Source organism: Microplitis mediator, chromosome 6 (genome assembly GCF_029852145.1).
Source record: "Microplitis mediator isolate UGA2020A chromosome 6, iyMicMedi2.1, whole genome shotgun sequence".
Lineage (NCBI taxonomy): Eukaryota > Metazoa > Arthropoda > Insecta > Hymenoptera > Braconidae > Microplitis > Microplitis mediator.
Window position 1 is genome coordinate 22401533 of NC_079974.1, and position 15287 is coordinate 22416819.

The window sequence follows — 15287 nt, forward strand, 5'->3', positions numbered from 1 at the left end:
ATTTTCCCCATATTTTGTAAGAATGATATTTTTACTGACTTATGATTTATTTTGACATCCTATTGTCAGTATTGTAACCAAAATCTAATACACGATCTTTTTATGCCTGACAATAGAAAACACGAAAAAATATTTTAGTTAAAGAAAAAAGTATATTTATAAAAGCGTATGATTAGCTTTCACGCTGTGCTTAATTCACGAGTGTTACAATTTACATCCGATTGACTGAAAAAATTTAAAACCACAGAAATTTCGTTTGTTGAATTTTTTAAAAAAAGATTTAGATTTTATCTCATTTATATAAATACCTACTTATGCTCTTTTTAATAAAAATATTTAAAATTTATGATGATGTGAAACATGACTTATTGAAATTTAAATTTATTGTAATAAATTCTGTCTGATAATAATAATAATTTTATTATACAATAATTCCCTCCAGTTTTTTATTCATTACTTAGTAAAATTACAATTGAAGTCGAGAAGAGACATGAATTTAGCCGCATAATTAACGCGTTGACAGTCGGGAATAAACCTCAAATAGTTAAAAAAAACCACAGGCTATTATTATTATTACTGTCATTATTATTATTATTTAAATTTGATTGAGCGATAAATGATTCCTGTCATCTTGTGAATCAATAGAGGGAAAGATAATAAAAATATCGAGCAAATAATATAAGAAGTAAATTTATACGCGGTTGAGAACAAGAAAAATTAAATATGATTAACGTGGTTAGAGTCGATCTCAAGGATAAAAAAAATGGATAAAGTGATAGCGGTCATCAGATGTCCACCGCAACACGGCCAGAATTTACAAACGGGATCAATGACTGTTTTGATGGTTCGTGAATCGGCGGCTGTTAGATCTCCATTGTCGACTGTAACAGAGGCAGCAACGACAGCTCGAAGTGATTCCTCCCAGGAAAGTTTATCCAGTTCTTTGGGTGAATTGAATCCAACCCACAGAAGTTCAGGTTTTTATTTTTTATAGCAGGAATTGATTTGAATTTATGAAAATCAAATTTAGGTATTTCTTTTTGTAGAATTATTTAAGAGGCATTTTCTGGCACTACAGAAACGGCTGGGAAAAAAACAAGTGAGTTAAATTCATTTTTTTAAAGGAAATACTGATGTTGGTTATAATGAAAAGTTGGAGGGAGGGTATATATAGTTATTTGATTGACAATATCTTGGGGAATATATGAGAAAAAGGGATGTTGTTATAGGTCACTGGAAAGGAAATTCAATTTCCTACAATTTTGGTATCAACAAAAAATGGCGTAGAATCAGTAGTTTTGAAGTGAGAGCACTGTAAGTAATTTGGAAATTTTTGGAAAAATGTATATACTTTTTTGTGGAATTTAAAATGGCTGTAACTTTTGAACTAATGGCCCTAGCTCTTTTTTTGTCAAAATCAAAGTTATAGGAAATTTAATTTTCTATAATTTTGATATCTACAAAAAATTTCGTAAAGTCAATATTTTCAAAGTTATGACCATTTCAAAATTTTGGAATAATCACTAATATTTTTTCTGGGTTCAAAATTACTGTAGTTTCTAAACTCTGCATTTTATAATATTTTTTATGAGGAACAAAGTTGTGGGGAATGAAATTTCCTTTCCAATGACCTCATTTTTTTAGTAGTTACTAAAATATTAAAAACCAAAAATTTAAAAATGTTGTCCATAAATTATTTCTTTATTTTAGTGATAGTAAGTGAACCAAAGCCACAAAAAAAATCATGCTTCGGTCGTATGTTTCCGTGCTGCGTAAAAAAACCAAAAGAAAATTCTTCCCGAAAATCTTCTCACTCAAAATCACCTCACAGTTCAAGAAAATCTTCACGAATCAGCATTTCCAGTCAGCTGATATCCCCAGAAGTTTGCGGTAGCAACAGAAAACTATCCGCTGCCGAAATAAGAAGCATATCTCGACACTCTGGTTCCCTTGACTCAAAAAATTCCTTACCCAAGAAAAGACCATCGCGAGACAGAATTTCTGAGCGTAAATTGAGCAAAGACCGAGGATCAAGCGCCTCTTCAAACAAACATTCCAGTAAACGGCACTCGAGATTGTCCGGAGAACAAAGACTTAGTTCCGTAAATGATGCAGAAAATTCCTTGCACTCGAGTGTGTCCGAGAAAACTAGTACCATTCCCCTCGCTGATGACCCAGGAAATGATCTCAAGTCTCCACGGCCGTCTCTCGAGAAGCAACTTAATTCATCCGCAAAATTATCAGATGCCAGTGTCAAGTCATCATCAAAGCAATCTCGCAAAGCGTCCCGCGAAACAGGTAAACAGCCGCAGTCTTCAAGAAGAAAATCTTCCGACGCTCGGAAAGACTCAAAGTCGGATTCAAAGAACTCCAGGAATTCAGATTCTAGCCAACAATCAACAAGTTCTCGCAAAAAAGGCTGGAGTTTATTGCGTACCCTGGGAGCTAAGACCATTTCCGATGATAATCAGCAAGCCAGCGTCGAAATCGAAGGCGCTTCGGCTGCTGGGGAAACTGGTGACCCCAAAAGTTCAGAAGATGCCAAAACTGACAGGAGACACCCAAGACTATCGACTTCTTCAAGACGATCTGGGTCTTCACGACCGTCTAAGGACATCATGGACCAAACTACTGTGCGGCTCAGTGATTTATCAAGCATTGAAAGGCACTCGGACATCATGGACCAGACGACTCTGCCCCTCAGTGACCCAGGAAAGAAGGAACTCAGGTCCAGTTCCAGGACCTCCGCGGACTTGGGCCAGCCCTCGACTTCCAAGCTGGAGGACAAACGAAAATCAAAGGACAGCTCGTGCTCAACCAGGTGCTCCGACTCGAGGAAAAAATCCAGCGACTCGGGAACCAGCAAAAAGTGCCAGCGTCAGAGGCGAGTCTATTGTTTCTTGGCCGAAGATTTTGTCCAAGGATTTTTTTAGATCAGATACTTACTCTAGCAAAAAATGTTACCTTTGTTTAGCATTAGGATCGAATTCTGCACGCATCAGAAGCACCGTCGCCAAACGGAAGGATCCTTGGATCACCCGCGGGCCTCAATTGTCTCGCAGTTGGCAGTCAAAATGACCGACAGCTTAAAAATGTTCCGTGAAGGCCCTCCCGTGTCGCCGAAAAAGTGTCACTGCTCACCTGCCAAAATACCAACAACAGATACCCCAAGCTCATCAGCCGCTTCCGAAATTGACCCAAATAAACAGAAAACCATTAAAATATGTGAATGCGAGGATAATCCTAAAAATATTTCTAGGTCAAAACACGCCCTCTGCGGATGTACAAACAAACGCTGCCATGAAAAACGACAGCTCTAAATTTTCCACTTACTCAATTTTTCCTTGAACCCCGTCTGCAATCGCAGGCATACTTTCGCTAAAATATTCAAAATTTCAGCCCATAAAAAATCGTTTAATGAAATTCCATCGCAAAATAAAAAAACTTTTTTAAATTTTATTAGCAATGAATTTTTTTACTCGCAGCCATTAAATCTGTTATAAAGATTAGGATTTTAAAAATCCTCATATACATAATTTTTAATTTAAAGTAAAATTAAACTCGAAAATTTAATTACTCACTAAATATTTATAAGCCGATTTATAAAGTGTCTTTTTAATACTTTAGTAAAAATAAATTGTTATAATAATTAGGTGGTTAATTTGTTTGTGCTCGTAGTGTGATTTGTCTTGCTCTACTACTATATACATCTACATATATATTTTAAAAATAATTGCCCGCGCAGTTGGACGCTAAACGTCGAGTGGAGGTTTAAGGTTAATGTGTAAGGCCTCGTTTGTCATGTGAATAATAAATAGTATTAGATTTCTCAGAGCCACAAATGCACGCGAGGGTCATCAAGTCTCGGGGGAAATATTATCATATATATATGTATATATATGTATTATAGAATGGAAGGATTGGGGAATAACTCAATTTTGAAATTCATTTTTGTATCAAAATTTCGAATAGATCTCGGGCGCGATTAGGCGGGAGGTCTATCAATTTTGAAATTCAGTTTTGGATTAAAATTTTGAATAGATTCTAGGCGCGATTAGGCGGGAGGTCTAGGCAGGGAGGGGGTGGGAATAAAGATGATATGGATAATTTGAATAAAATAAACGGGATTGGTTGTCTCGTAGCAGTTTTCACACGCATAATCACCTGTCTCGTCCATCATAAAGTCCGAGTGCGGGCCAGATGTAATATCGTGTGTGCCCACGCAAAACTCGTCTAACGTTACAACGTTTCAACACACGCCCACACACTAAAGTCGGCGAGCTTTAAGAATATGCTTGAGTCAAATTGCCCTCAGTCCACAGTTTCATCAATCCCCACCCTCGGTATCATCATTCTTAAGCTCATGTGCAGTCATACGAGTACTTTGATATATGTGGTGGTGTGCGATTTTGTGTGTGTGTGTGTGTGTGAGTATGGATGCTGTGCAAATGCTTAAAGACTTATATTTTTGCATTACATGAAACATTCCGAGTGTTGACACTACAGTATGTATATTTTATTTTATTACCTCTTACTCATCCTCTTTGGTTTTAATTTTATCTGCGGCTTTTAAATCAACTGTTTATTATTACTTTATTTTTATTACTTGTACTTTTTTTATTTTAATTACTTTTTTTTTAAATTATTACAATAAAAAAATTTTGAAATTTTTTTGGTTCAATTTTTGAACTGTAAAAAATTGGGAGTGAATTTGGAGTGATTACGGATTTTATTTAAATTCGAATTTTGAAAAAATCACTTTACATACGGAGTAAATAGGGAGTTTGTTTTTTCAGCTGAGTAATTTTGGAGTCATCTGGATTTTATTTTGATCTGCATTCACTCCGATTCGGAGTTTTAATATTAAATTGAACTCCTCGTCGAGTGAATTTTACTCCAATTGGATTAAATAAATAAGCAATCATCTGCTTAGGATTCATTCCAAAATTACTCCACGTTCACTCCGCTAAATTTGTAGTGTAGAAAGAAAATTTATCTACTTATTTTGTAAGTAATTATTTATTGTAATTAATTGGTTGTACTCGACCATTACACTGCGAAAATTGGGAGTAAATCGGAGTAATTACGGATTTTATTTGAATCCGAATTCACTCCAGCACTCGGAGTTTCGGAGTTTAAAAAAAAATCACTTCGCATAGGAGTAAATAGGAAATTTCTCTTTTTAGCGGAGTAATTTCGGAGTATTCTGGATTTTATTTAAATCCGCATTCACTCCGATTCAGAGTTTTAGTAGTAAAATTTACCCCCCGGAGTAAATTTCACTCCAAGGGAATTAAATAAATAAATAGTCATCCGCTTCAAATTTACTCCGGATTGAATCCGCGTTTACTCCGAAAATTTTTTTCAATATCTGGTAAATTTGAATAAAATTTTTTTCAACGAAATTTGAATTTTTGAAAATAATTTTTTAAGTGAAGTTTTTATAAAAATTTTTTACTAAAATCACACAGAAAAAAAGGATTTCTTGGCGCAAAAAATTTTTTCTTGTTCTAAAAAAATTTTTACTCGACCCAAGAAATTTTTTGTATTATAAAGTGAAAACAAAACTTTCCTCGGGGTAGGAAAAAATATTCTCGGAACAAGAAAAAAATTTTTTAGGCAAGAAAAAAATTCTTGAGCCAAGAAAAATTTTTGTCTTCAATTCATAATACAAAATATTTCTTGCGCCAAGAAATTCTTTTTTTATGTGCAGAAATTGAAAATTGATACAAAAAAAAAATGGCAATTAATTAACACCAACAATAATAATCATTTATAATTAATTAATTAATTAAAAAAAAAAAATTTCACTCCTTGACGAAATATAAATAAATTACTTATTTAATTAATCACCTCAGATCCAATAAAGATCTCAAAAATATTTTTTAATTAATAATTACCCTAATTAAAAGTACAAAAATACCTTCAGTAATACAATGATTAAAAAACAAAAAAAAAATATATATATATATACATATATGCATATAATTACGTTCTTATTTGATATTTTGATTGTCATCGCTTTCTCACGAGTGAAACGTAGCCATCATCGTACTTTTAATCAAAATTTAATCGGCCACACTCTTACACCTCACGCTCACATAAATAAATATACAAATTCCCCCATACATATATGTATACAAATTTAAATGTATAAGGTAATAAGGCAATAAGGCGAAGGCACAGGTCTGATTGCAAGCCCACGTAAACTCCGACATATGAGTTAGCGTCCGATTGACAGCTTGACAGGTGAAATTTTTTAACGGAACCGTTTCCGTTTCGCCTTTTAAAAATTCCATATGCTGAAAATAAATACTCGTACGCTTTCATATATTTTGTACGCCTAAATTAAGAGTGCACCGGGCCTAGCTTACGTAATTTATCAATGACAGAATAATTCCAATGGCCGAAAATAAATATATATGTATATATTAATGTAGGAATATTAGAGAGAACGATGAAATGTGAAAAAAAAAAAGCTGAGGTGAATAAAAAAATGGGCGGTGCCTTGGATGTTGCTCTGGGATCGATCTAGTCCCCGAGAGAAAAGAACAAGGCCGGCCTTTTACACAAGATTTAGTTTCCGAGCCCTTCTTCTCATCTCTTTTTTAGTCTTCTCCGCCTCTCATCTGCTGAGATGTTGCTACAGACTGAGAACCAGAAAATGACGGTATATATTCGCTTACTTAAACTTTATTATTATTTTTAACTTCAAGTAATTTATAAAAAAAAATTAATTTGTTTTTTATAAATAAATTACCGTGAGCTAAAAACATAGTGAGGAAATATCGCGGTATCAGTTTTCATTTACGGGGTGAGGGGGGGGGGGTGAGGTGAGAAGAGAAGAAAAAAATAATGAAGCAGCGTCACTTTTATTTAGTCACGCAAAATTCTAAGCCGGAGAGGGACTCGAACTCGGGTCTACTCGGGAGCTTGACAAGACCCGCGAGAAGATAAGAGGGCACGGGCAGAATGAAATATCTCTTTCACGGGACCCGAGTCCTGCTGGTGCTCCCGACGGATCTCGGCCCGAGACTGTCTTTGTGATGTCTCTGATCCTGATCGGGCTACTCGTGTACACATTAATCATGCAAATTGCTCAAGACGATTCGCTCAGCGAGCGGACGTAACACGACTGGAATTTTTGTCGCTTAAATATTGTTTAGCTTTTTGAGTAATTGTGGGAAGGAAACAAATTATGGGGAATGATAAATTCTTTGTTGAAAATAAAAATTCATAGGCCCAGGTAGAAAATTGTCGTAGTCGGACAAGTTTGAAACTTCAAAATAGCTTTATTTTAGCTTAACATCTAAGTCTTGTTTTGTAAGCTTTATTCTAGGTTGTTATTAGAATGAATTCTATGACAAGTCTTCAGAGAGTAACTAACCTCCAAATATACCTTTCTGTTAACTTTTTTTCCACGCGTAAGATAAGATTCGTCTTAAGCTTGGATTCTAAACTTAAAACTACCTTATCTGCTAACATTACTTCAAGCGTACATTGAAAACTGAAGTTTGAGGTTAATTAGGAGTTTTTGTTATTGTTTATAAGTGATAAATAAGTTCAATTTTATTTGCAACATTTATAAAGAAAAATATTTACTAAGTACGTAAGTTTTAATTTTTTAATTTATTGAATCACAAGTTATTAATGCTTATAATAAAAAAATTTGAATTTTTTAGAACGTCGTTACATTACAAGCATAAAACTGATTACGTTATATATTACTGTTAAAACGATGAATGACAACCATAAAAGAATATTTACTGTTTAATATTTCTAAAATATATATAACACTATACATTTAATGCCCAATATCTGATGTTTGTGTACAGAAAAAAAAAAAAATAAAATATATTTTTGTCTGTAAACATGTTTTCAAACTTAAATTACCAAATCTATTCTAGCTAAAAATAATATATATTTTTAACCTTATAGTAAGCTGAATTGTCACTGTTTATGCAAGCTAAAACTGCAAGCTTTATGTTAGCGATCCAAAGCGTTACCAACTAACCTTGTGTTAACCAGAGTTTGTTAGCTAATTTTAGGCTAAAACTGATAAAATTAGCTTAATACAAGCTAATTCCATTGATTACTTTCTACCTGGGGGTTATTATTTTTTAGTGTTTATTAAAATTTTTAATTGCTTTTATTTTTGCAGGCGGTCATTGTTTGATTTTTTGCTGAGCTCGGGTTCGAGTCCCGAGTCAGTTAATTTACAAAATGTCAAGTTTGTGGGGAATTTTTCAAAGACATTTTGTCTGAGGTCTTGGGTTCGAATCCCGAACTCTGTTTTAAAAAATTTCCTCCATTTCTTCTAATTGATATTTAAAAAATTATTTTAGGAATTTAATTTTTAAATTTCCAAGTACGCGCGTGGTTATAAAATTAAGTTTTGATTTTTTACTTGAAAAATTGCAATTCAAGTGAAAAATTTGAATTTTAGATCCAGAAAATTCAGGTCAATGTCAAATCAGAAAAAAAATTTAATTAATCTGAGGTCTTGGGTTCGAATCCCGAACTCTGTTTTATAAACTTTCCTCCATTTTTTCTAACTGACATTTAAAAATTATTTTAGGAATTTAATTTTTAAATTTCCAAGTACGCGCGTGGTTATAAAATTCTGATTTTTTACTTGAAAAATTACAATTCAAGTGTAAAATTTGAATTTTGTATCACGAAAATTCAGGTCAATGTCAAATACACAGAAAAAAAATTTAATTAGTCTGAGGTCTTGGGTTCGAATCCCGAACTCTGTTTTATAAAATTTCCTCCATTTTTTCGAACTGACATTCAAAATAATTATTTTAGGAATTTAATTTTGAAATTTCCAAGTACGCGCGTGGTTATAAAATTCTGATTTTTTACTTGAAAAATTACAATTCAAGTGAAAAATTTGAATTTCATACTCAGAAAATTCAGGTCAATGTCAAATCAGAAAAAAATTTAATTAATCTGAGGTCATGGGTTCGAATCCCGGACTCTGTTTTATAAAATTTCCTCCAATTTTTCTAATTGACATTTAAAATAATTATTTTAGAAATTTAATTTTTAAATTTCCAAGTACGCTCGTGGTTACAAAATTAAGTTTTGATTTTTTCCTTAAAAAATTACAATTTAAGTAAAAAATTTGAATTTTACATCCAGAAAATTCAGGTCAATGTCAAATCAGAACAAAAAATTAATTAATCTGAGGCCGTGGGTTCGAATCCTGGTCCCATTTTTTAAAACTCAAATTAAAAAAAAAATTCTGTTTTTTTTCAATTGACATTAAAAATAATGAGCTGCCGTCTGCAATTGTGATATCCAAGTAGATTTATATCATCATTAAATTTCTAAATATATATAAGTATGCTATAAATATCGTCATTTTTTTTATATCCAAACTTACAAGCAAAAAAAACAATTAAATTTTTATATTGAAAAAATTCACACGTCCATTTTATGAGGAGTAAAAAAATTAGTTAACCCGAGGTCGCGGGTTCGAGTCCCGGAGTAATGAATTCAAAAACTTCAAATTAATTTGTAAATATTTTTTTATAAAAAAACTCGTCTCGATTAACATCTTAATAAAAAAAAAAGCCGAGTAATAATTAAGAAAAAATAGTTAACATTAATAACGTGGTTAAATAATTGTGAAAGTGGTATTTAAATATTTAAATTAATGGCGTCCATTAAACAAGTCATCTAGTTACTCACATTGATTAATGATTTAATAATACGCCTGAGCATAAATATGGATAAATTTTTTTTCATTAAATAATTACGCAAAAAAAAGAAATCCACTAATTATATTTAATCTCCGAAAATATCTTACGTACAAAAATATCTTAATATCTCGGCAATTACCCCATTGCGACTCCGGATTAATAATCCCCTGAAAAAGTTAAATCCGTCTAAAAAGTGACCGTTAACACTGATTATTATTTTATATAGCTCCGAGTGATGTATTTGTGGTAGCGTGCAGCTTAACTCTCATATCGCCGTTTTAAAAACCTGCATATAAAAGAAATAAATAAATAAATGACCGAGCGAGCCAACGAGTCTGGGGAATAAGGCCCACAAGCCGAATAAGAAAAAAAATAACAGCAGCAACAACAACAATAATAATAATAAGAATGAGCATCGGCTGCAAGGACTGCATGAGAGCATCTGAGATTATAGTAAATTTCGTCTTGGGTGGTCCGCAGTAGAAGCGCGGTCTCCTGTCGAGTTCCCGCGCCGCGTGCGCCACCTCGCGAGACGCAAGTCGGTCTTCTTAGGCCCCGCAATCGCTTCCCCCACCACGCGAGCATCGGGCCCCGCTCCATGTCTGCATCAGTCCCAGCCAACTTACCCCCACTACTTACTTGTTTGTTCCTGGGTTTTTTTTTATTTTTTTCTCCCTTCTCTCTTGCTCTTCATTTAAAATCAAAGCCACTCCTGATTCTTTCTTCTCTACATCTTTATATATATATATATATATATATATATATATATATATATATATATATATATATATATATATATGTATATATATTTTTTTACTTAAGTAAATGAAGTTAATTAAAATATAAAATTATTTGAAATTAACAAAAAATTTTCACGGGGTAACATGACAAACAAAATTTTGCTGGGGTAAAATGGACAGAATATAAAATTTTTAAAAAATGAATTTAAAAAAAATTTTGCTGGGGTAAAATGGACAAAATATAAAATTTTTAAAAAATGAATTAAAAAAAAATTTTGCTGGGGTAAAATGGACAAAATATAAAATTTTTAAAAAATGAATTAAAAAAAAGTTTGCTGGGGTAAAATGGACAAAATATAAAATTTTTTAAAAATGAATTAAGAAAAAATTTTGCTGGGGTAAAATGGACAAAATAAAAAATTTTTTAAAAATGAATTAAAAAAAATTTTGCTGGGGTAAAATGGACAAAATATAAAATTTTTAAAAAATGAATTAAAAAAAAGTTTGCTGGGGTAAAATGGACAAAATATAAAATTTTTTAAAAATGAATTTAAAAAAAATTTTGCTGGGGTAAAATGGACAAAATATAAAATTTTTTAAAAATTAATTTAAAAAAAATTTTGCTGGGGTAAAATGGACAAAATATAAAATTTTTTAAAAATGAATTAGAAAAAAATTTCACGGGGTAAAATGGTCAAAATAAAAATTTAAAAAAATGCGTAATAAAAAATTTTTTTTTCCAGATCTAAAATATATAAATAATTAAATATATATATAAATAAATGAAAATAAAAGATAAAAATTTTTTGTTGATGTTTTTATGTTATAATATAAATGTAAAGTTATTATTGGGCCTGTGGCTACCCACAGCCGCTCTTTTATGCTCAATATACACATATATATATATATATATATTCCTTAGTATGTATGTATGTAGGCATTTGTACGTACGTCGGACTTTTGAATCACGCGATATTGTCCAGGTTTAGTTAGTGGTGGCAGTAAGTTTTCACGGGTGAATGAAACACAAATAAAACACATTTGTTAGCAATCTTAACGGTTGACAGCTTCTGACAGACTGATACAGACCATACCGTAAGACTGACATAATAGTAACTATTTTTCACCTAACTTGCGATGTACATTACTTTCATAATATCTATATAGCGCTCCCATTATTACTCTTATTTTTTTATTACCACAAAAATTCACCCGCTTCATTTTTTTTCATAAAATATTTAAATCGATTGTTTCGTTCAGTAAATAAACGTATTGAAAAAACCAAAGTATTAAAATAATAGAATTGAGGATATAGTGAGTAGATGGGTCGATGCGATATCGTGTTTCGAGATGTACATCGCGGGTATACGCGGAGAGGAGGAGATTCTACACTCGTTCCACACTCTATTCAATTTAAATAACAAAACGCCGTCGTTTCCATTCGTATCCTTCGTATATACATATACATATATACACATATATAGATATATATATATCCACATACGAGTAAAGTGACTCCGATACCATGAGATCGATGGTCCTCGTATTTCCTTAATGGTTTAGTGTTAACAATGCGAGCAGTGTCATTCTTAATTCTCTGGACTATCGACTGAGCTCTGAAATCGATTATTAAAATCGACTAGTAGTAAAAAAAAATTTTTATTGTTTAAAAATTACGTCGTCATTTTGGAAATTAAATATTGGAGATTCTGATCTATACATGTAATGCTAAAGGTAAAATATATATATATATATATATATATATATATATATATATGCATAGTAATAGCTAGAGGTGAGGTGGGGGTGGACGTAGAGATGGAGATTGAGGCAGAGGTAGAGGCGATAAAACAGGAAGTGATTTAAGGGTGAATATAGGTAACAAGTTTAGCGGCGCGGGGGGCATTGCCATGGATACCAATATTGATCGGTCGCTACTTTCAACCCAGCCAATAACACCTTACTGTAATATGTACAGTTATTATTTGTTATTATTTATAAACTCTCCTTTTTTATTCACGACTTTTTTTTTTTAGTGAAAAAAAAAAATTTAATTGGTCGAAAGTTTTATTTATGGGCAAGTCGAGGAAAATTTCTAGATAAAGGCAATTTAATTGAGAGGTAAAAAATTTTTAATGAACTTGCAATTAGGGTTTACTTTTTTTTTTTTTTATTGCGATAAAAAAAAATGTCACGAGTTTTTGGTGGGAAATTGAGTAAATAATGAAAAGTTTGATTGAGTGAAAATAAAAATAAAATGTTAAACAAAAGCTGGTTCGGACGCGGCTGCATAATTAGCCAATTAAAGTTTACGAGGGATTGGAGTAAATGTCATTATTTTTATTGGACTGCTCGGTGGAGATTGCGGTTAATAAAATAAAATAAGAGGGATGTCGAAGGTTAAATCAACAAAATAAGTGATACATTAGTATGTTTTTTTGAGTTTTGTCCCTAGTGAGAGCGAGTGTCTGTCGCCCTCCGGCTTATCTTTTATTCCACGCGGCAAATTGATTTCTTTCCGGAGGGTTGCGGAGCACGAAGACACGATGAATCGTCGTAGACTACTATCCAGCTTTATACCACGGGCTGTACTTGTACGAGTCTTATTGTCCGTGACTTGGAAAAGGTCACGAACTTTTAAAACAGTCCAAGATCCTTTTAATGTTCCCTCCGAAGGACTTGTGTGCCAAGTGATAATAAATTTCGTTATATCCCCATTTTTTTAACAGTAATTATGGCTGAGGAATTTTGAATTTATAATTTTATTTCACTCCCTGCTTATTTACACGAAATTTAAATTTAAAAAAATTTTTTTTACCATTTATTAATTTTTTTTTAATTTCCAGACCCGATTTATTTATTTACCCACTAGCTAATTTTTTTAATTGACCATTTTACCCCACGTTTTTCCGTCATTTACCAAAAAAATCCTAGAATTTTGATCCTCATTCACTGGAAATTTTTTGTAAGCGGGTCGAGGGTTCGAATCCAGCTCACGGTTTTTTTATTTCCGTAGAAAAAAATTTTAATTTAATTAAAATAAAGACGAAATATTCAAAGTGAAGTGTTAGAATTGAGGTTTAATTAAAAGCAGATTGAATAAGTTCATTAAAGAACAGAGAGATCGATTGCCGGCGGCTCCGATGAATTTTCAGATGAACAAAATAATTGAGGCGATAATTAATTTAAAAAATATATTGACTGCAATTCAAAGCGAAAATAATATAATTTATTTAAAGTTTTTTCAATTTTCAGGTTGATCGAGTATCCGTATGGATTTAAGGTTAAGTTCGCAAGAATAGTTTAACATCAGGGGTGTAGAAAAATTCGGTCCCTTTTTAAATTTTCCAGATGATTGCGACGGGGTGCAGGAAGAGCGGGAACTAGGAGTGAGAATAAGAACGAATTACACGGTTTGTCTGTTCAAGTGCGTTGTTTAATTTAATTCAACGAGGGCGTGATATTCTTGGCGTTAACAACTCCCGGGTGGGTCTGCTGGGTATAATGCATGTAATGTCGAGATGCTTAAGGTCTTCGTCGTGCCAGCAGCGATGGGGTGCTTGGATCTACTCTGCTACACTGGTTTATATATATTTGTATATACATATATATGTATATATGGATAGAAGTGTACCTAAAAGCATAATCGACTCGACGACAGAGCTTATCTTGGTAAGCCGTGCTAGAGCCCAGTTTATATCGACTATCAAACGCCGCGCACCCCAACAACATTCAACCCCCGCATCTTTATATAAACTCTCTTACTCCCTATTATAGAGCACTATATACATCATAAATATTAACTTGCCGATTTATAAACTCGCGCGGCTCTACACAGAAAAAAAGGATTTTTTGGTACAAGAAATATTTTGCATTGCATGGAATAAAAAGAATTGTTGCTGCAACAGGACGTGGCTCTCCCATACAAAGTTGCCGAGCTTCGAAATTTTGCCATAGATCGGCTGACGCCTGGTTTGCGATGATTGGTCAATGAATGACTAGCTATACTGGCCCGTGCATGGTGAAATATTGGCAGTAGTCTTTTTGTTTATGAAAACGGCGCACAATTAACTGCCGTTCGTTGGCCAACGGTTTGATCGAGTGCTTTTGATACCAAGCTTTGGCTGATGATTGATTGCTACGATTGGCCAATGCTCAAGACTGCCGTGCTTGGCATATTTTTATCATCCGATATATAGCCGATCTTCGGCCGATGCTTGAAAATTGGCAGCCATTCACGACCCAGTAATGGGCCGATTCTTTTTTTCTCGCCCCAAGAAAATTTTTGTTTTCAATTTATAAAGCAAAAAATTTCTTGGGGCGAATAAAAATTTTTTATGCCAAGAAATCTTTTTTTTTATGATACTGCATAAGTTAGCCGACGTTCAATAATTTTTGGATTTTTTTTTAAACAATAAATTATTAAAAAAAAAATATTTAAAAAAATTGCACCTACGGTTTATTAAATTTTCTACATGTGCATATTTTTATTTTTATTTCTTTTTTAGATTAATTCGTTGAAACAAAAATTCGAAAATTTTTAATTGTCTGCTAACTTCAGAATAATTTTTTTTTTGTGTATTTTGCTTTCGTACTTCAAGTATTTTTTGTGTAAAATAAATAAATAATTTTTTTTTTAAATTTCGCGGGCATAGCGGGACAGTAAAATTTAAAACACGTATTGATTGTCACAAGATTTTTCACGACAGGTATTAGTGGAATTTTTGAAAATTTGCATTTTTGTACTGAAAAATAAGGGTGGGGTAAAATTAAAAAAAAAATTAAGTCTCTTATTATTAATTTTGGTACCTATTTGATACAAAAATCCCCCCCCCTC

The 15287-nt window shown here is 32.5% G+C and overlaps 1 protein-coding gene across 2 annotated transcripts; it reads left to right on the plus strand.

Moving 5' to 3' along the window:
* The first annotated feature begins 541 nt into the window (after positions 1–541).
* LOC130669556 (vitellogenin-like) lies at positions 542–3592 on the plus strand. Of its 2 annotated transcripts, none has more exons than XM_057472520.1 (4): positions 542–977; positions 1031–1099; positions 1711–2884; positions 2975–3592. In XM_057472520.1, coding segments are annotated over exons 2-4 (1521 nt in total). In that variant the 5' UTR covers positions 542–977; positions 1031–1098; the 3' UTR covers positions 3321–3592. The 2 variants fall into 2 exon arrangements, with proteins under 2 accessions (XP_057328503.1, XP_057328502.1); XM_057472519.1 differs by having other exon boundaries at positions 1047–1099.
* Positions 3593–15287: the final 11695 nt, after the last annotated feature.

Coding starts and splice junctions, on each gene's coding strand:
- LOC130669556 (XM_057472520.1), top strand. Junction 2,885..2,974: donor AAAAAGTGCCAGCGTCAGAG/GCGAGTCTATTG, acceptor ACCTTTGTTTAG/CATTAGGATCGAATTCTGCA.